Source organism: Aulonocara stuartgranti (assembly GCF_965226115.1).
Source record: "Aulonocara stuartgranti genome assembly, chromosome: 10".
NCBI lineage: Eukaryota > Metazoa > Chordata > Actinopteri > Cichliformes > Cichlidae > Aulonocara > Aulonocara stuartgranti.
The window spans coordinates 34,066,922-34,088,781 of NC_138946.1; the positions used below are offsets into that span (position 1 = coordinate 34,066,922).

General features: G+C 46.3%; 2 protein-coding genes across 9 annotated transcripts in view; one reads left to right on the top strand and one right to left on the bottom strand.

Annotated features, from left to right (window-relative positions):
• The first annotated feature begins 298 nt into the window (after window positions 1-298).
• On the top strand, window positions 299-15,020 carry p2rx1 (purinergic receptor P2X, ligand-gated ion channel, 1). 4 transcript variants are annotated; one of them, XM_082549278.1, is made up of 14 exons: window positions 299-788; window positions 5,735-5,879; window positions 7,509-7,580; window positions 7,915-7,984; window positions 9,028-9,115; window positions 9,214-9,294; window positions 9,688-9,829; window positions 9,933-10,063; window positions 10,703-10,793; window positions 10,876-10,941; window positions 12,009-12,104; window positions 12,397-12,483; window positions 14,506-14,550; window positions 14,646-15,020. In XM_082549278.1, the coding sequence occupies exons 1-14, from the start codon at window positions 652-654 to the stop codon at window positions 14,649-14,651; spliced, it is 1,257 nt and encodes a 418-aa protein (XP_082405404.1). In that variant the 5' UTR covers window positions 299-651; the 3' UTR covers window positions 14,652-15,020. The 4 variants fall into 4 exon arrangements, with proteins under 4 accessions (XP_082405404.1, XP_082405405.1, XP_082405403.1 ...); XM_082549279.1 differs by having other exon boundaries at window positions 7,915-7,972; window positions 12,394-12,483; XM_082549277.1 differs by having other exon boundaries at window positions 300-788; window positions 12,394-12,483.
• Window positions 15,021-15,068: 48 nt separating this feature from the next.
• The window catches only part of camkk1a (calcium/calmodulin-dependent protein kinase kinase 1, alpha a), a 57,052-nt gene continuing 50,260 nt past the window's right edge, over window positions 15,069-21,860 (bottom strand). For 3 of the 5 annotated variants that reach the window (XM_082549274.1, XM_082549273.1, XM_082549276.1), the window contains 4 exons: window positions 21,057-21,185; window positions 20,108-20,211; window positions 18,497-18,544; window positions 15,069-18,144 (listed from right to left, as the gene is read on the bottom strand). In XM_082549274.1, the coding sequence (XP_082405400.1) occupies window positions 18,072-18,144; window positions 18,497-18,544; window positions 20,108-20,211; window positions 21,057-21,185 (354 nt within the window). In that variant the 3' untranslated portion in view covers window positions 15,069-18,071. The remainder of the gene's footprint in view (window positions 18,145-18,496; window positions 18,545-20,107; window positions 20,212-21,056; window positions 21,186-21,860) is intronic. The other 2 variants (XR_014279325.1, XM_082549275.1) reach the window with 2 other exon arrangements.

A 21,860-nucleotide genomic window follows, 5' to 3' on the forward strand; every position in this document is an offset into this window, starting at 1 on the left:
AATTATTGAGCTGGATGAGAAAATCAAAGTGTTTGGCGGCGTGCGCCCACACATGGTGTTGATAAAAGTTAAGAAGGCTTACTGCCTGACAAACGGTGAGACGAGAGTGGGCAAACATGCAGAACTGTGGAAGATGCACCGTGTTTATGCTTAGCTTCTGTGGCTTCTATCTCTGTGTAGCACGCAGGAAGAGAGTGTCAGCGTGGCTGATAAGGTTTGATTGCTCAAAGAGAGGAGGGCATCCGGTGCTTGTGTGTGGCAACTGTTAAGTTATTGAAACTTGCAGACCAAGTTAACAGTAAATTTCGACAGATGTCTCTGTGCTTATTATGTCTCCTGAGAAAAGCCAGGAGATGCATGGAAACGGTCAAGTTACGCAAAAAGGCAACAGGCTGATAACAGAGCGACCGAGTGCAGAGAGAGAGAGAGGAGGAGGAGGAGAGACGGAGAGCAAGAGAGAGAGAGAGAGGAGGAAGGGAGGAGGAAGTCTTTAGACTTTAGGACTTCACATGAAGAGTATAAGAGATTATTCATGAGAGGAGGCAGAGGACACAAGTGAAGAACAAAGGAAAAAAGAATTTCTTGGGAGTTTTTATATGCAAGTGAGGAGGAACAGAGACCCTCTTCCCTGCGGGTCAGCCGTGAGAGAAGATGAAGAACCAAATCACCAGCGCCCTCTCCGACTTCTTCTTTGAGTATGAGACTCCCCGCCAGGTGCTGGTGAGGAACAGGAGGGTGGGAGTGGTGTGCCGGCTCATCCAGCTGGGGGTTCTGGTTTACATCATCGGGTAAGACCTGCACACCTTTTTCTCTTTTTGTTTTTAGCTGTAAGGAAATGGTGAGAAAGGGTTTGCATCACTTTGTGTAGTTCATCTTGTCTGGAACTTCCCTCCCGAGTGACCCAGAGTTCACTTTGTGTGGATAGAGTGGGGGGAAAGTGAAAGGAAGATGTTGGGCTTGTGCAGGGACACATACCGTCACTGCAGTTATTGTTGACACAGCAAACAGGCACAAATGACAGTTGTAAGAATCACTATGATTGACTGTGAAAAGAAGGTGTGAACATGGCACAACAGAGCCGAGCTCCTGCTCATTTCATGTTTGGACAAAACCCCTGCAGCATACTTGTTTGTCTACTCAGCCTCTCACCACCCACCCACCCTAACCTGATTAGACATGCCGGAGCTATTCGCTGGAAATTCATCCTGAAAAAGGGAGAACCTGTTTCCTTTACTTATCTCACTTCATCTCACGGTTACTTGCTTATGCAGCTGTGTGACTCTAACGTTTCCCTTCATGCACCTCCAAACAGCAGAACCTGAGGAGCTGCGTGTGATAAATATGCTCAAACAGATAACAATCAACTGCTGCCCAGTTCACTGCCAAACAGAGCACAGACGCATTATCATCTGCTGCTGCTGGTGACCAAAAATGGAAAAGCAGTAGACAAGTTTAACATCGTGTCTTGTTTAAAGTCGGGTTTTTATAAGTGAGGGATGTGATTTTAAACGGCTGATTCAGATCTGAATCATCAAGATCAGAAAAAGTTCATGGCACACACACACACACACACACACACACACACACACACACACACACACACACACACACACACACACACACACCTGCCTCCTGCAGCCACATTAAAGCGGCGTGGTGATGTGCATGAGGGAGATGCAATTATAAAGCCGTCTCCTCTCTTCAGACTTGAAGCGGACGGGTCAGGGCAGAAGTCCGCCCGTCTCTCTCTCGGATGCTGAAGCAGGGATTCAGTGAATCGAGACTCACAGCAGAGGCAGCCTGAGCAAACAGCCTTCAACAGCTCAGGGGACAAACAGAATCGAAGGCAGGCAACAGACTACAGACATGGATGCTGAGACAGAGGCGCTCCCATAGAGGACATTCTGCTGGGTAATTAACTGGGAAGCATCTATCAAATGAAACAGGAAAAAACAGACGAACATACTCAAACTTCACATGTAATAAACACTTGAGTGGCCTTCATAAATCCCTCACAGTTCAGGTTGTTTGAGAGGCCCCTGGGGTAGACCCAGGACATGCTGGAGAGATTACATCTCTGGTGTGTTGGGAATGCTTTGGTGTCCCCCTGGATGAGTTGGAGGAGGAGGTGGGAGAGGGGTGTTTGGGCTGGTGCCCTGCGACCTGGACTCAAATAAGCAGTAGAAGGGGATAAAGAACAGCCCCAGAAAACCACACTCTCTTTTTGTAACTTTTATGCTAAAACAAAAATCCCAATCCTCTGTTTATGTTTTTGGCTTTAACTTGAAGGTTGATTTATTTTTCTTTTCATTCTGTCTTTAAATAAAAACTAATCTCAGCAGCACAGTATGGTGGGAAACTCTCCCCAACATCAAAGAGCCTCCTCCCAGCCGCTCGCAGATACGCATCTCTCTTACGCTGCTATTTTGGAAGATGCTTCCATTATTTCCACGCTCATCGCTTTCTTTATTCCTTTAATTTGCCCTGTTTTTTCTCCCGTTTCTCCGCATTTTTTCACCAGCTCCCTCCAACCTATATAATTCGATTTGCCATGCTGATAGACGTTGCTGCTTTTGTGCTTACGACTTCACTCTGCAGTTTGAAAGATGCTTCTTCTCGTTCGCCGCTCTGAGGAGCTTTCATTGCAGACGAATGAAGATATGCTGCACCACACGCTGTCCTGTGGGCTTCCTGCCAGGGGCTAATTGCTTTTTCACAGCCTGTATGAAATAGCTCTACACATGCGTCACAGTGTGTGTGTACACACTGTATCAGCTCAGTGCACACCAGCTGTTGCCTTTACCTCGTGGCTACAAACGCACACACAGACACGCAAGCAGAGGAAGTAAATGAGTTTAAGGTGATGCACCCCAAGTGTAAAGCTGCTTTTTGCTGAACTGGAATCCTTTCATGTGAGCAAAGTTTCAGCTTCACCGTGACAAACCCAGCACTCAGTTTCTGTGAGGACTCAATGTTTTTAACAATGACTTTACAAAGTGAAAGTGCCTGCAGCGAGATGTGGGCCGTGGATCTTGCAGCTTTTTTGTATTGTCGCAGCCAGTGGAAAGACCGGACCATCATTCACAAACTTAGAGCTAATACAACATCACAAAAATGTAACTACAGTGGGGCAAAAAAGTATTTAGTCAGCCACCGATTGTGCAAGTTCCCCCACCTAAAATGATGACAGAGGTCAGTAATTTGCACCAGAGGTACACTTCAACTGTGAGAGACAGAATGTGAAAAAAAAAAATCCATGAATCCACATGGTAGGATTTGTAAAGAATTTATTGGTAAATCAGGGTGGAAAATAAGTATTTGGTCAATAACAAAAATACAACTCAATACTTTGTAACATAACCTTTGTTGGCAATAACAGAGGTCAAACGTTTACTATAGGTCTTTACCAGGTTTGCACACACAGTAGCTGGTATTTTGGCCCATTCCTCCATGCAGATCTTCTCGAGAGCAGTGATGTTTTGGGGCTGTCGCCGAGCAACACGGACTTTCAACTCCCGCCACAGATTTTCTATGGGGTTGAGGTCTGGAGACTGGCTAGGCCACTCCAGGACTTTCAAATGCTTCTTACGGAGCCACTCCTTTGTTGCCCGGGCGGTGTGTTTTGGATCATTGTCATGTTGGAAGACCCAGCCTCGTTTCATCTTCAAAGTTCTCACTGATGGAAGGAGGTTTTGGCTCAAAATCTCACGATACATGGCCCCATTCATTCTGTCCTTAACACGGATCAGTCGTCCTGTCCCCTTGGCAGAAAAACAGCCCCATAGCATGATGTTTCCACCCCCATGCTTCACAGTAGGTATGGTGTTCTTGGGATGCAACTCAGTATTCTTCTTCCTCCAAACACGACGAGTTGAGTTTATACCAAAAAGTTCTACTTTGGTTTCATCTGACCACATGACATTCTCCCAATCCTCTGCTGTATCATCCATGTGCTCTCTGGCAAACTTCAGACGGGCCTGGACATGCACTGGCTTCAGCAGCGGAACACGTCTGGCACTGCGGGATTTGATTCCCTGCCGTTGTAGTGTGTTACTGATGGTGACCTTTGTTACTTTGGTCCCAGCTCTCTGCAGGTCATTCACCAGGTCCCCCCGTGTGGTTCTGGGATCTTTGCTCACCGTTCTCATGATCATTTTGACCCCACGGGATGAGATCTTGCGTGGAGCCCCAGATGGAGGGAGATTATCAGTGGTCTTGTATGTCTTCCATTTTCTGATGATTGCTCCCACAGTTGATTTTTTCACACCAAGCTGCTTGCCTATTGTAGATTCACTCTTCCCAGTCTGGTGCAGGTCTACAATACTTTTCCTGGTGTCCTTCGAAAGCTCTTTGGTCTTGGCCATGGCGGAGTTTGGAGTCTGACTGTTTGAGGCTGTGGACAGGTGTCTTTTATACAGATGATGAGTTCAAACAGGTGCCATTCATACAGGTAACGAGTGGGGGACAGAAAAGCTTCTTACAGAAGACGTTACAGGTCTGTGAGAGCCAGAGATTTTCCTTGTTTGAGGTGACCAAATACTTATTTTCCACCCTGATTTACCAATAAATTCTTTACAAATCCTACCATGTGGATTCATGGATTTTTTTTTCACATTCTGTCTCTCACAGTTGAAGTGTACCTCTGGTGCAAATTACTGACCTCTGTCATCATTTTAAGTGGGGGAACTTGCACAATCAGTGGCTGACTAAATACTTTTTTGCCCCACTGTATGTGTTAATGTGCTGATGCTGTGAAAGACGTTTTTAACCCCGTCGAGCACGAACCATGAAAAATTCTAACTTTTTAAAAACTGTAGTGTTTTTCAAACCTTCTGACAAATTTAAAACAAAAGAAATAAAATAGCAGTTTGCATATACGGCAGCCATACGGGTACCGAAGGGGAAATGTGTCTTTGGTGGGAAGACTCGGAGATCTTAAAGGAGTCCCTGCTGACAACAGGTCTGGGGACCGGACTCATCTATAGTACTATACAGCTGGGATGCAGTCCATCTCACTCCAGCTGTGAAGGACATGATAATGTCATATTCCCTATTTGAGAGTCAGGTTTAACAAACAGATGAAATAACTTTTAACTAGTTGTTACTGACGTGTTTGCAGATCCACACAAAAGCTGACCTTTGAATGTGACACAGACTCTGGAGAAATCCTGTCAACACTGATCAGGACCCTGATAATGGTAAATGGTCTGTATTTGTAAAGCGCTTTACTGGTCCCTGAGGACCCCAAAGCGCTTTACACACCCAGTCATCCACACATTCACACACTGGTGATGGCAGCTACATTGTAGCCACAGCCACCCTGGGGCGCACTGACAGAGGCGAGGCTGCCGGACACTGGCAACGGTGTCTTGCCCAAGGACACAACGACCGAGACTGTCCGAGCCGGGGCTCGAACCGGCAACCTTCCGATTACAAGGCGAACTCCCAACTCTTGAGCCCCGATCGCCCCTATTAATGCTCAGCACGAACACTTTTACCTTTGCTTTCTTTCAGCAGCTGCTGTGATAGTTTGGAGCTGAGATGCAGTACGTCTGCTGTGTCTTTGCGGTGCTGAATGGACAAGAACACGAGCCAGTGCGTTGCATGACTACAGGCACGTTTGTCGTGGTAGTTGTGCTGATGGCTGTGTGCAGTGCCGGTGTCGTCCTTGTGCAAGCCCTTGCTTTGGGGTGAAGTGGGATTTTGAACAGAATGCTCTCTGTTTCGTGCACAGGTGGGTTTTCATCTATGAGAAAGGTTACCAGTCCACAGACACGGCCGTCAGCTCCGTCTTCACCAAAATGAAAGGAGTGGGCTACACCAACAACAGCGGGGGAGAGAGGGTCTGGGACGTGGCTGATTATGTCTTCCCTTCACAGGTCAGTGACCTTTCGTGCCCCCAGTAACATTTGATATGTCGTCGTCTCGTGACTCCTAAGTGGTCGGTAATTTGTTTGGCACCTGATGTAAGTCGGTCACCAGAGGCAGATTTGATGAAATCAACTGTCAGAGTGAGGAAACATCAGCTGAGCAGGACAACGTGTCACTGCTGTTTGCTAGAAAACTCAAGGCTGACAAAGAAGCAGAGGTTTGTAACGTTCACCCCGGTGACGATCCACCTCTGTCGACGCGACTCTGCAGCTTTATTGCATGTGAGAGCAAAGCAGGGACACTGATCAAATAGATAACTTTGTTTGCCTCCAGTGTTGCTGTGTCCTGTTAACTGTGGGAAAGAAAAAAGAAGACACAATGTAGGCTGCCATGTTTGCTCTGAGGTGTGGGTGTGGGCTTTAATTCAGAGCAAGGCAAACAGGTGGTTTCAGTGTTACACAATGAAAAGATCACTTTTCTCCATCACGCACTTTGATCAAATGCACTTTATTGTCAGGTGGTCATTGTTTTAGTAATCGTCACGTGACCTCACTGTTATGTCGACGTTCGGTTCAAAGAGAGGCCTGAAAAAGGAAGAAAGAAAACATTGGCAGGAACAACATATGAATAAAACAATGCAATCGTTTAAGGCAAAGCACAAGAGGAAGGGTGTCGGCGATAACTGAAGCCCAGCATCAGGGCTGCACTAAAAACAGCTGATTGGATAACAAGATACAGGTGAAGCAAAAAGGACGGAGCCAGCAATCACGAAGGAGAAAAACCACACGAGCACACAAGACAAGTAGGTAACCTTGCAGGAAATACCAACAAGGAGTGACACTGAAAGGCTCCACAGACAAACCGAGAGACACAGGAAACACAGGAAGCCACCAGAGATGCAAAAGAGAAGAAAAACAACCTGGAATGTGTCAGTGTCACAATGAACTTATACAGAACATTTTAATTTAACTGTGATTTTGAGCAAAAGTAAAGAGAGTTTTACCCCCTCCTACTGCCTAATGATATGGCATTTGACCTGCCAAAAGTTCAACTCGCAGTATAATAAAGATGCTTACAGTTCTCTATTGGCTTAGATCACAAACTGGAAACACAGAGGAACCAGGACATTCGCTACACAACACACAAATTGCGTGACAGCTCTCACATACGTGTGTGCTCAGGGTGACTGCAGACGCTCGGGGGGTCGAACCTTTGCTGCTCGAGTCTGCGTGTCAAAGCATCCGTGGGTACGATGCTGAAACCCACGTCACCTCCAGGAGGGTCGGTGCTGGACCGAAGGTGAATGAGGCGCACTGTAAAAAGTGTTAGAGTAGAAAGGTGTTATATACGAACCGGTCCAATCATATCGTTTATCACTGTACTGTAAATATGATCACGGCCTTGTAAATAGTCTCACAGTTGAGATTGTGCAATGATCCTGACCGTCGAACGCCGTGTTGACCCATCCATCCACCCCAACCTTCTTCCTGTGAGGGGATTTCTGTTGCTCTGCAACTATTTCAGCTCTTCTGCTCCAGTTCCTGTGAAATACAACGAGCCATGGCTCGCAGAAGTTTGCTTTAAGGTCTGTGCTCACTGCTTTTAAACACATTGCTTCTTCTCTTTTAAAACTTCAGGGAGACTCATCATTTGTAGTGATGACAAACTATATCATGACTGAGGGTCAGTCAATGGGAACCTGTCCAGAGGTAGGTGAAAAAGCACTGGTTCTCTCTCTCATTCCTCCCTCTTCCTGCTTCCTTCCTTTCCTCCTGCGCTTCCATATTTAGTAAAACGAGCGGAAATTGTATCTCATTCCAAGACTATTTCTGTAATTGGGTAATTGTCCGAAAGTTGTATAGCAGAAAAGGGCTCTTTTAAAGCCTAATGGCCCAAAGAGCAGTGTGTGTGGGATCCATACATGTAAGACTATAAAAACAAGACGTTTCTTTCACACTCCCAGGGTGTTTTCCTGTCTTCTTCTTCATGTCCTTCTTTTGTACTTGTGTACACAGACTGACCCCAGTGTCTTCTTTATAACAGCTCCCGGGCAAACACAACTGCAATACAGACGCCGACTGTGAAGGAGGGAGTTTCAAACGTACGGGAAACGGTAAATCCTGACAGGCTGAGAGTGTGACCTCAGCGGTCCTCACTGAGTCTGTTGCCAACTCACACCAGTCCAGATTTTGTGCTTCTTGTTATGTAATTTTGCTTCGCCGGAGCTGAGAAGCCTTCTGAAACTCACTGAAGCCATTTATTGAGCGAGGTCGGGGATGGTGTCAGGTGATGGAGCAGCAGTGTATTTGCAAAGTGGGCCGTAGCTGTGACAGGACAGGCTCACGCAACAGCATCTATATAAAAACAGCATATATGAGTCACGGCTGCTGAGGTAAACATTTACACAGAATTCATGAATTGCATTCGTCCGGCGCTGAGAAGAAAAAACAGATTCATCTCAACAAACCAGGCCTTAGCAACCAAACATTTGGTGTGTGTTTGTAGTACGGCTTGTTGTCCGCTAAAGTAAGCAGCTGAAACTCTGCCTTAAGCAAACAGACATACATGCATGTATATATAAGCACGCTCAACTGCATGCATGCCAGCTAATATAAACTGCAAGCACACAAAGACACAGCCACATGAGCTCTAATGTGTCCAAATGTGTGGCTGGTTCTAAGAACAGTTATATAAACTTATTGTCCTTCATCCGTCCCAGAGTTCAGTTCAGAGCCTTTCCACGTCGCCCTCAATCAGACCGAAGCTTTAGATCTGTCTGGCTCACACCAGTCACATGCAGGCGCTCAGCCTCCACGCTTAAAAACAAGTAAACGCGGGACTGTCCTGCAGCCAAACACAAAGGTCAGAGGGCCGAAGCCGAGTGGGCGCCTGCTGGAGACTGTCTGCAAGCTCATCACACGCACGATGAGAGACCGATAGCAGCGAAGCTGTACGCGCACAGGGAGGCGATAACATTGGGATTAAGGCTAAAAGAAAGAGCTGGTTCAGCGTTTGCTTTGCTTTTATACGCTGCTGTTGATGCTAATTCAAGATAAAAGTGGAGGCAAGAAAGTGTTTGAAACTGCTGCCAACGCCCACGCTGCTGCCTGTTTCACTGTTGAGTAATCGACTCTAACTCTTTGTTTCTGTATCAAGGAGAAATGACCGGAGTCTGCGTGAACAGGACTAAGACCTGTGAAGTGCTGGCCTGGTGTCCAGTGGAGGACGACCGCGACGTACCAGAGTACGCAGACAAACTGAATTATTCACGATTGTGCGATTACACAATCATCTGTGGAAGCAAACATGCTCATTTGAAATCTGATCTTGTTTCCGTTTCAGTCCTCCGCTGTTGTTGTCTGCAGAGAACTACACTCTGTTCATCAAAAACTCCGTCACGTTCCCCGCATTCGGCGTCTCGAGGTGACGGAGACACATTTACCTCAGAAGATGTGATGAGTGTGATGAGTGTGTCCTGCTCTGGCATGACTATTGTAACTCTATAAAACAGTTGTGGCCAGAAATCTTCAGTCAGTGGCACAAATTTGTTTTTTATACTCTTCAGTTTTTACTGAGATATTTGTTCACGTTTCTATGATGTCATAAAAACAGTCACAATGATTTTATACATTTCAGTTTCTTCTGTAACCTTTGGCCAAATGAAACACAGCTTTGAAGCAAACAGAGCTACACAGTAAACTCTGTTCTTCTTTTAACTCTTATATCTTCAGCTTCTAAATCAAACCACAAGTCTAATCACTCATTTTGGTAAAAGTACAGAAAGTGTCAAATATTTCACTGTTTTTTCGTTTTCAGGAGCAACCTAGTGGAGGACGTCGACTCCAACTACATCAGCAGTTGCCTGTATCATCCACTCAGCGCTCCCCTGTGCCCTATATTCAAACTGGGAGACATTATTAAACTTTCTGGCTTAAACTTTCAAACAGTAGCTAAAGTGGTGAGTTTGAATTTCTGCTTCTTTCTGAAATTCCTGTCATGTTTCCGTGTTTTGCTTCTCTTCTTCTCCTGCTGTGATGAAGACGGCGTTTGTGTCCTGACAGGGAGGAGCCATCGGGATCGTGGTCGACTGGACGTGTAACTTTGACGTGCATGTAAAACACTGTAAACCAGAGTACACCTTTCATGGACTCTATGGAAGCAAAGAAGGCTCTTCAGTGGGCTACAATTTCAGGTGTGTGAAAAACACAGCTCAGCGAGAGATTTGTTCCTTTTTCTGTTAGTTTGTGTCCAGAAAACCTCTGAAGCGCATATATTATAATTTTAGCTTGCAGCACTTTTAAGGTCTCATGTTAATAATATTATTAATATTATATATTAATTAATCAGCTTTACACTTCCATTTGCTGAGCTCTCGCTAACTTCATGATCACGTGGACTCGCTCTTCTCATCTAACCTTTGAAACTGTTGACAACATCGCACATATTGGCTCAGTGTTTGAAACTACTGCAGTTCATTTCTGCTTCCTCGCGCACCACAGACACATGCATGCTCCTGCTCTGTTATTCATTGTTCACCTGCTGGCTGATGGAGAAATGTTGTTCTGTCACTGTTATTGTTCATTTTCCATGGAATCGGCTTCACTCGCTATTTGCTCCTAATGCTGCTTCAGCTCCGCTGAATCTGCCAAGTCGACTGGCTGAAGTTTCTGATGTTTGCTCAGTGAAACAGTGTTGACTTGTCTCAACTGCCTTTTCTTGTTGTTTCTTCACAGCTCGCTCAGTAAATACACGGATGATGACGTGTTTGTCAAATGCTTTTGAAACGTATTTCATATGCCTGCTAACATATTGTGGTTGTGTCGGTCTGCAGGTTTGCGAGGCATTATATGGAGGACAAAATTCAGAAAAGAACACTTCTGAAAGTGTTTGGCATCAGGTTTGACATCATCGTCCAGTCACTTGTGAGTAACACGTTTATCTTAAGTATGCTTTTGTCACTGGAAGAATAAACCAAAGGAGTTGATATGACTCTGCTCTTCACAGGCGCGGAAATTTGATATCATCCCTACCCTCACAGCCATCGGCTCTGGAGTGGGAATTTTTGGAGTGGTATGTTGAAAGCTGAAATATTTACTTACATATTCCACACGTCTGTGCAAAAGTCGGCCCTCGTGTTTGATACTCTTAGGAACCAGGCTCCGTTCTAAGTTTTAAAGTGGTTCTCCAGGTTTTCTGAAGGCCTCTTTGGACACTGACATATGAATGACTGAGGCACCTAACTCCAGGGACTGTGTCCAAACATACCGCGGTTAAATGTGGTGCAGGTTATGTCGTGGTGTTGGAGGTCGTGTCAAAACTGATGGAAAAAAACAAAAATCTGATTTTGATCCGCGGTGCAGCAAGAGTGGAAAGCTTCTGATTGGTGACAGCTTCAGCGTGACAATGATCCCATGATCCCAAACACAATGCAGCAAAGGCATACCTGGATACACAAACACACAATCAGTCAGATCTCAACATTACTGAAGCAGTGAACAGGACAAATAACAGCCAACATCCAAAGAAGAGCTTTGAACGTCCTTCAAAAAGTCTGGAGAACTGTTCCTGAAGAGAAATGACAACAAACGAGTTCAGGCTGTGTTGAAGAATAAAGACTTGTTTCAGTTAAACAAACTGTACGTTCGACCACATGTCCAATGTTCCTGGTGTTGCAGACAAAGCAGGCCTTTATATCTGCGTACTATTTTGTCTTCCTTGAACTCAGCTGCCACCAGTTTTCCCCTCAGGTGCCAGTGCACACCTGGTTCAGCAATCGGCCACCCAACACTGTAAAAGCCTAACAGTGGCTCCGTTAGTTTGGCTTGGCTGAGATCAGAGGTCGTTTGCACCTACTAGTGAGTAGCTAGTGTGTGAGGCTCCATAATGTGGTAGTTTACACATTTGTGTGGCAGGTGAGAGGTTGCTGGTTTCATTCTAGCCAGCGACACACAAACACGCAGCGCTACCTGCTGTGCTGATGAGGAGCTAAAAGTAGCTCCAGTGAGTGTCCAGAGTCTGCAGAGGTGTTCTCTTTGTAGGTAATGACAAAGATTTAAAATATTCGGTGGTTCGAGACTTTTGCACAGTGTTGTAATCCAACAGGAGATGACGCAGTTGTTTCTTTCTCCTCTTTTTAGGCGACTGTAGTGTGTGACTTGGTGCTGCTCTATTTGCTACCGAAAAGAGAATTTTACAAGAACATGAAATTCAAATACACGGACACACAAGTACAGGTAAGACCTTCAAAAATGAGTCTGTGCTCTCTTTGAACAGCAGAGGGCAGCAGAGAGGTGTTCAACCAATCAGAGAAAGTCATTGGAGCTTATTTTCCTTCACCACGTCCAGCCATACATTTCACACGGAAGCCGGAACCTTCACTTACCATCAGATTATTGCTGTGTTCATTCCCATAACGTGTGAGAGAGTCTGTGATTAGTACAGAGCAGCCAGTTTATCTGATGGAAGATGAAATCTGTGTCCGTCCCACCCAGACTGCTTTCCTCTTTCACTTCTGTTTTACAGCAGGACAGCGAGTCGGTTGGTGTAGACACGAACGTCTATTACACCCTCGAAGCAAATGCAAATCAGGCTCAAGGCAAAGACCGGTCCAAAGTGAGTAGGAGGCAGTCTGTGCAGTAGAGCAGGTTCTTTTATTTTAAGCCTAATCGCGCGGCAGATTTAAGACAGCTAAAAGCATCTACTCCCAGAAGCTGGAAGAACGGCTCCCAGCCAACGACCCTGCGTCAGTGTGGGGGGGCCTGCAGGAAATCACCAGCTACAGACGCCCCCACCCACTATTGAAGCACACAAAGACCTGGCCAACGAGTTAAACACTTTCTACTGCAGGTTTGAGACAGACAGACTCCCACGCCTCACCCTCCCCTCCCCAGGGACATTGCTTCAGACATTGACCCCCAACACACCTTCCACCTCTCCCTCCTTTACCCTCCCCCTCCCCAATCCAGACTCAACGACCACCACCGCCCTCCCCAACAAAGACTCAACGACCTCCACCACACCTCTCACCCCCCTTTCCTCCTCACTGAAACTCAGAATACACACTGAGGATGTGAGCCGACTATTCCAGAAACAGAAGCCCAGGAAAGCCCCCGGACCAGACGGCGTCTCACCCTCCTGCCTCAAAACCTGTGCTGAACAGCTGGCTCCCATCTTTACTCGCATCTTCAACAGATCCCCATCACAGGACTGAATGACTACAGACCTGTCGCCTTGACGTCTGTGGTCATGAAATCCTTCGAACGACTGGTGTTAGCCCATCTGAAAGACATTACAGGCCACCAGCTGGACCCTCAACCGCCCGGGAACTTATGCCAGGGTCCCGTTTGTGGACTTTAGTTCGGCTTTTAACACCATTGTGCCTGAACTTCTCTCCTCCAAACTCTCCCAGCTCAGCGTGTCACCAGCTACCTGTCAGTGGATCACCAGCTTCCTGACAGACAGAAAGCAACAAGTGAGGCTGGGGGAGATCACCTCTGAAACCCGGTCCCTCAAGGATGTGTCCTCTCACCCCTACTGTTCTCCCTCTACACTAACGACTGCACTTCCAAGAACTCGGCTGTCAAACTCCTAAAGTTTGCAGATGACCCCACCGTCATCGGCCTCATTCAGGATGGTGATGAGTCTGCATACCGGCAGGAAGTTGAGCGGCTGGTACTCTGGTGCAGTCAGCACAATCTGGAGCTGAACACTCTTAAGACTGTAGAGATGACAGTGGACTTCAGGAGACATCCCTCAACTCTGCTCCCCCTCACCATATCAGACAGCCCTGTGTCGACTGTGAAGATCTTCAAGTTCCTGGGTACAACCATCTCCCAGGACCTGAAGTGGGAGACCAACATCAACTCCGTCCTCAAAAAGACCCAGCAGAGGATGTACTTCCTGAGACAACTGTGGAAGTACAGTCTCCCACAGGAGCTGCTGATCCAGTTCTACACTGGTCATTGAGTCTGTCCTGTGCTCCTCCATCACAGTCTGGTATGGAGCAGCCACTAAACAGGACAGGAGCAGACTGCAGCGGACTGTACGGGCAGCAGAAAGGATCATCGGCGCCCCCCTGCCCTCCATCCAGGATCTGTACCTCTCAAGAACCAGGAAACGGGCAGGGAAAATCATCGCAGACCCCTCACACCCTGCACACAGACTTTTTGATCTGCTGCCCTCTGGCAGACGGTACAGAAGCCTGCAGACCAGGACCACCCGACACAGGAACAGTTTCTTTCCCCTCGCCATCTCCCTCCTAAACAGTTGACCTGTCACACTGCTCCCACTGCCAGACTGCAGCTGCACCTTATGTACATTGTGTAGTATTCATTCCACCTCATTGATTTCTGTACTTCATGTATACAAGTTTAGATTCGTTATTTATAGTTGGTTTACACAGCTTGTGTATGCATGTGTAATGTATATATAGACACGTGTGTGTGTGTGTGTGTGTGTGTGTGTGTGTGTGTGTGTGTGTGTGTGTGTGTTACATTGCTGTGCTTGAGAGCCGCCATCTACCGGAACCAAATTCCCTGTATGTGTCTGCACATATACTTGGCCAATAAACACGATTCTGATTCTGATGAGCAGCAGCGTGGTTTGCACATGATCTGAATGTCTCCTGTCCCACAGGATCCTGATTCAGAGGCAGGCAGCACAGAGACTGATGTGTCTAAAGTAAGGCGTCGTCGTATCCTTCCAAAACAATCACTCCCACGAGTCTCACTTGTTTTAATGACTGATGTTTTATTCATTTGCTGTTTCTCGTGCAGAAGTGACCCGGGAGCAAACGAGCCAAAAGGCCACGCCTCTTTTGGAGGTGTGACGCACTGGAAGCCTGGATCCTTCAGACACTACCTGGACTAACAGAAAGGAGCACAGCGAGATGGAGTCACGTTATTCCCATCAGCAGCTTAGTCATCCTGAGGATCTGTGACGCTTGTATGTGGAGTCAGAGGCAGCCAAGCTCGGCGGTGTGTGTACTTTCTTGGGTGTTACTGTTTGCTTGTCTTCATGCTTTGGGTGTTGCCTCTGTCTGTAATTCTGTTACCTCAGTCGCCGTCGTTGTAAAAGAAGTGTAAAAGTGATCGTCCCTCGTGTGCACCTTGTGATCGGCTGTTGACTTAATAAAAACATGTACAGTAACATCAGCGCAGTTTCTTTTTGCTTTGGTCGAACAGAACCTGAGAAAAATGTTGAAATGATTCAGATTTCTTTATTTCTTCGAGTATGTGTACAAAAAGCATGCAAAAAATAGCGCATTTATATATATCGGTACATATTTACATTGTAACTACGTTCCATATGGATGTGCCATGCTTCCGTTTTAGTGGGTACAGTCAGAGAAAAGCACGAGACGACACGAGACGGCGGATGCCTTTGAGACAGGCACACGCGCATGCGCACAGACCAGGAGAGTCACATAGTCCCGGATTTCATATTATGTACAGACTCCACCATAGTCTCCGTCCTTTGGATCTAAATATGACCTGAAATCACAATAAAACGAGTCATGCCACTCACTTCCTGTGCTGCCACACCCACTGACTTTTCTTCTGTGTCACTGCAGCAACAGCAGCAGGTCTGATCAATCCACGGGAGGGTCGCCTGGTTTAAACCGATATACTCTAATTATGCAGGGTTTCAAAGGTCACGCACAGGTGATCTTTGATTCATGGCCATTTAAATCATTCAAGGGTTTTGAATGATGAAAAACATCTAAAAGGAAGGAAACCTCTGGTGGAGAAATAGACCCGTATGAACAAACTGACATATTTTGGGATTAATCTATGCTGGAGTTCAGGGTTTCCACCGTGAAATGGCCACAGAGGAAAATCCCACGGTTTAAATATTGTTGTTGTGATATTTAGTGATCAGTGAGAATGTCCTGAGCGCACACCTGCCCCCTCCGTACAGTTTCACAGTATTTCACTATTTTGCATGTTGTCAGCAGTGAGATTAGACAACAAGCACATACGGTGTTTCACAGGTGGACACACACAAACTGTACAGTGTTTAATGGCCGAAGTAGTGTTAAACGTACTCACAATAATGACGTTATACATACTTAAGTGGAAAAGTGCAAGAATTTGAACATAAACAAAAACACAGGTTAAAGGTCGAGAGCTGTAAAGACAACAATAAAGTACCTTTGACCCACAAACGTCCAGCACAACAACACCCAGAATAAAAACGCGAGAATCAGAAGGACGAGCGTTTAAACAGGTGACGTCAAACAGAAGACGTCATGTGACATTTTTGGTTGCCTTCATTAAAGGTGTGCAGCATTTAGAGCTGAACATCAAAACGTCAGTTATGACGTCATGTCCCCCGGCTCAACAACACGGCCTGAAATCCCGTTTGCACGCCTCGAGCCTAAGCTAGCATCCTTCCCTGGAGGAAACGAGCTGCATCAACCAGCCAGAGGACAACGCTGCTCCGAGCGCTCCCCCAGCTCTCCCCCCACAGGGGTAACACACCAGGACACGTTGTTAAACCAAGCGCCTTTAAATGGACACGCCTCTCTTTCTTTTATCCACCACGCCCACATTTGTAGAGGGTTCACATGTGCACAGCTGATTCACTGGCCATCGTCAGCATCTACTGTTGGCACTTTGACAGGTTATCAAATGGAAAATCACGAGAACACAACTCCGTGTTCACGGACAGCCATGCTTTATATTTTTCTTCCTCCTCACTGTGTAAGCAGATGTCAACGTTTACAGGAAACAGTGATGTTGCGGTGGCCAGCGCGTGCATTATCTGTGTTCCCATTTATTATAATGAGAAGTTTGCGGCTGCACTGACATGTTGTGCCAACACAAACACACGGTCCTTTTCTAAAAGCTCACCAAAACTTCAAATTAACAAGAGCAACAACAAAATGAAAACATGAAGTCAAAAACACGACACCATCAGCTGCGGATGGACAAACACCAGCCCTGCTCCAGCACCTCCTCCGTCTGCTGCTCTTTGTCCAGAGTCCGCCTGAAGCTCTTCTGGATGAATTTTCTGCTCCTTCATGGCTTTATGTGGGAGCAGCCTGACGCCGCAGTGACAGCTCTGCATGGTCCACTAGACAGAGCTGAAGGGGAAACGATCACTAATGTATCTGATCCTTGATGATTGTCTCTGAAGCACAGTTTCCTTATTTTCCTCTTCTGTGAATGCGCTTCAACACAGGTGACAGACTGTTTAAAAAGAGAGCAGGTCAGTGTTTCCTGAGAGTAAAGGTGCATGCATCATTTCACATTAAAATGAGTTGGGTACAGACGCTTCTCCTTAATATAATAACGAACAACGTGATTCGATTTCTTCTACAAAGCACTCAGTGATTCATTTGTATGCAGATTATTTATGCTTTAAAATCAGCTCTGCATCCAAGAACTTTACAATATATTAATATTATAAATAACGTATAAATTGGAACAGTGCTTACATACAGAGTAACATCAGTTTTCCACTACATTCGTTCTCACCATCCAAAAACTTTTCCCATCCGATCGCAAACACATCCAACAGCAGAGCATCAAAGAAACAAGAACCACCAGACTGACACAGACGACGCATTAGGAGAAGCAGCGTGAAGGACAGACTAACACACAGCTCGCAGTCACCCTGCGATCACTGCCAGGCAGTCGATCGAGGTGTCTGAAGGCAGCGCAGGAAGCACCTGCTTCAGAATAAAGGTTGGCACAGATATGCTTAAAGGGTCTTCACAATAACACAGCAGATACCACAAGACACGTATGTACAACATTACAGTGACTGATGAAATGAAAGCCTCGTAGTTCACTTAGGAGACAGTGCAGTGTCCTTTACATGCTGAGGTCTGTTTCCTCCTGTCAGGTGGCTGCAGACGGGCTGAAGATGCGGTCTAAATATTCGCCATGCACAATGGGAAAAACTCGTCTGTCTTTGCCTGTAATACAGTTTCAGGCCAGCAAAATAAACCGGTGATGATCCACAGACGTGCTCGTGTTCCTCACATCGGCTGAGGATAAAACAGCTCCACAGCGCAGAAGCAAGCGTGTACGTCACATGACAAACTTCTCCCCAAAAAACAAAACAAAAAACCTCGAGTTTTTGTGTTTCAGGTGCAGAATGATACGTTTGCACTGTGTGACCACTTTGAGGTGTGAATGAAGGCGTAAGTGGATATAAAGAGGACGCTGCGCACGCAGGAGGGTCGCTGGGACTCAAGAGGAGGGCTCATCTTCATGCAGGTCCTCCAGCTCTCCTTCTCTGGGTCCATCGCCCGTGCTGGCCTTTCTAAAAAGAGACAAGAAAAACCACAAACACGGGTCACAGCTCTTATGATCATTCGAGGTTGGACAGCAGCAGAGAGGGAATTATCTAAATGCTGACACTACCAAGCCTGCTAATTAGAGAAGGTCTGGATGTTGTTGATGCATGATGAATATCAAAAACACACAGAAGGCTTTATGGACGTAGGATGGCTTTTAAATGACAGCAGCAGGGACACGACAGCAGGGGAAGGCTGCTCTGCCATCACATCTCGTGATGTGGACAAGCACAAGTTTAAGGATCGAAAATGATGATGGAGCAGCGGCTGGAGGATGTGGGACAGACAGAGGCCGGACTGCTTCGCACGAAGTGTTACCTGAGTGAGGGCTGAAGTTTAAAAGAGGGCCGGAAGGGCCACGAGTCCCTGCAGCAAAGTGGGAGAGAAGATGGACAAGTCACATATGAGAGGACAAAGGAACGCAGGCCCGTGGGAGGAAACCCGCCTCCCCACCACGTAGGGTCCAGCTGCACTTTTAGCATCTTTCAAAAATGATCACACACCTCAGAGTTTCATTTGTATCGTAAATAACACATTTTTAAAGGCCTCCCTGTGGCTGAATCTGAAAACCGCACTCTGACTCAGGATGCGCCGATAACCAGAGCAAAAGGACTTTTGTCTGCAGCTGCAGCTCAGCGCAGCAGCTCAATGATACTGACAACTGTCAATACAATGACCCTGATAGGCAAGCACGAGCCACAAAAGGCTGGGTTTAGCTGCAGCAGAACTTTCAAAATAAAGCGACGGGACTTTCCACTCAAACTGGCTGTTGATGAACTTCTTTTTTTCCTGGATGAAAGAAAGGGGAAAATTTGTCTCCAAATATACTTTGGTGGGCTGCATGGGAACACTGGTGTTAATGGTGCATTCAATTTCAAACATGCAGGCCGGAAATTTTCTAGTTGAATTCCAGCCTGAGAAACTGTAGCTTAGCGAGAAACTCAAATCTTTGCTGAGTCAGCAGAGCTTCCCTGGATACAGTCACCATGGACACAAGAAGCTGCCACCTGTGATGTTTCATCAAAATAGGACAACATATAATAGCGGCTACGTCATCTTTCCCCCACAAATCCTGGTGAAAAAAAGCGTCTGGCACTGGTAGCATCTGTCAGTCACATTAGCCGTTAGCATTCATTTGCTTCCCCTCATCAAAGGAGAAAAATATCCCACCAGCTCTGCTCCACTTGGACTTTGACGTGGAGGAAATCAAGGCTCTCAGAGCTTTCCAGTGGTTTTTGGTTATGTGTCCATATGTTTATAAAATAATATCTGACATCTTTACATAAACATATTGTACTCACTCAGAATTGTATTCATTACTCTATGATAGCCATATAGTTGGATTTCCACTGTGCAGCAGGGGGCAGTATTATTCAAACATCCATATGCTGTGAAAACACCTCCACCTCTGACGGCCGAGCGTGTAACGGTCCACGAGCAGCAGCATGTTCATCATCAGAAGACAGTCCCACGGTGCCCACGACACACCTGCTAACAGCTGTGCGTGCGCCTGTTTGTTTTCGGCTATACAAGTTGAAAATGCACAGCGGGGACGGGACGAGCCGATTGGCCACTGACACCTGTGATACTTTGAATCCACGTTACTGACAAATCAAGCTCAGCCTGAGGCACTAGCTCATTCTGCGTCACGCTGAGTCCTTCTAGTCTTGAGAGCTAAAAGCAACACACAAAGAAACACTTATACAAGCTGTAAGCTCCACTGCATACAATGAAAGAGTGAATTATGATGCTATGGCAACACAAGGAAGCAGCAGCTGCTGCTGCAAAAAATGAGCGCTATTTAACCTGAAGAAGAAGGAGACAGGTGTGGAGAAAAGATCTACGTTAGAATCTCAAGCAAAAAGATCGTCTTCAAAGACAAGATAAGCAAGTACTGAGCTGCAGACAATCAGGAAGCTGAACTCTTACATGAGCAGACTACCAGGTGCAGACATGGACCTCTCCTCCCGCCGGCTTGGGCACTCAAAGGGGTTACTGAAGGAGCGCTTTCTCAGCATGGCCTTTACCAAGATCTGAAACAGACAAACACGGGACGAACACGAGTTACATGAGAGGGGGCGCAGGGGGCGCCGTACTGTTACAGACATGCAGGGGGAAACACTGTTCTCAACATGTGGAGCAGACAAGTGGTTACAATGTTCCTCTAATATTGTTACTAATGTTGTGGCGACGTATCAGGTGATCTTCATTCTTCAACAGGCCTAATCTGCTGGGGTTTCCCATGATGCACTGAGTGTTTCGTCTTCACTCTCTGTTTATTCGCCGCTCTGCATTTAATCATTCGTTGTTAATCTCTGGCTCTCCTGCCCAGCGTGTCTCGTCTTGCCTCTTCTTCCTGTTAACAGGGAGTTTTTCCCTCCCACTGTTACCGAGTGCTTGCTCATAGAGGACTTTGTGTTACTGCTGTAACTGTATACATATAACGTAACCTGCTGCTGTAATGAGCTTTTTTTAAACTGGAAAACTTCTCACTTATTCTGTGTTGACTCTGGTCTTGGTGTGCAGTATACCGTCCTCAGCTTCCCTAATTCAATTCATTTCGTTAGACTAATAATGTCCAACACAGTTAACAGAAGCCCAGGCTGAGGGTCTGCAGTGATTGCACAGCTTATTATGTGAGCTTGCTTTCAAATGAATGCAACATTAGTGCATTTAAGGAGACACATAATGGAGACATTCAAATGCATTCATTTGGCTCTTTTATGGTTGAACAGTGATGAAACCCCGCCCCTCTGTCTGGCTGCGCTTTGTCACATCTTTGGTTAACAGACAGAAGGCTGTGGTTGTTAAGAGCAGCTAGTCTGAGTGCTGCTGCACGCAGCAGTTTGATAAACGGAGGACACTCTGTGTTTCTTACCACTGCAGAGAGGCTGGGAACGAATTTGACGGAGTTCTGGATGTCCTCCTCTGTCACCTCTACCACAGAGCAGTGGTCCTCCTCCAGAGGCAGGGGGTCAGCACCTCCCTGGGTCACCCACGGGTCCATCTGAAAGGGCATGGACCGCAGTGAAATAGGGCACTTTCATAACTTGACACCCAGAGGTTCACAGAAACGCACAGCAGTAAATACAGTCAGTTTACCAGCTTGTGTCCAAGCAATGATTTAATGGCAAACGCGAGCTTTCCTACGTTTACAGGAAGGTTTGTTTCAGGCTGCGCGGTCCTCAGATTACAGTCCTCAGTACTGATTACAAGTGTTACTCTGCAAGAACCAACATGGTAAGACGTCGTAGGTGATTCAAGGCATCAGTGTGACCTAAGTGACATTCACTGACCAATCACTGCTGCGCATTTTCCACTTCACGCAACGAGACCCTCTGTGGGCTGCAGAGAGGGCGGGATGGATTTGCTCTGCATTTCCCTTTTTCCATGTTGGAGGTGCAAGAAAGCCAAGTTCTCCAACTGTGTGCCAAACATTTAGACAGTTACAAAAGTTGAATATAAATATAAGCTGATTAAATGTGCCGAAGGAAACAGGCTCTTTCTGTCAAACATTAGCAAACATTAGTGACCCAATGGGAACATGTGATGCCTCTGCTGTGCTTCACAGATACCCGTGTCACGCCTGTGTATTTGTATATTTAAGCCTCTTTTCTTCAGGCTGATTACAGCCTTTGTAATTAGATACTGTTGAATCAGCCTTTGACTGGATATGACGGCA

Bases quoted from the DNA above. Each gene is read 5' to 3' on its own strand.
- p2rx1 (XM_082549277.1), top strand. From the start codon at position 652: ATGAAGAACCAAATCACCAGCGCCCTCTCCGACTTCTTCTTTGAGTAT. The intron at 7,581-7,914 runs GTAGGTGAAAAA...TCTTTATAACAG, and splicing joins CAATGGGAACCTGTCCAGAG to CTCCCGGGCAAACACAACTG. The intron at 7,985-9,027 runs GTAAATCCTGAC...TTCTGTATCAAG, and splicing joins TTTCAAACGTACGGGAAACG to GAGAAATGACCGGAGTCTGC.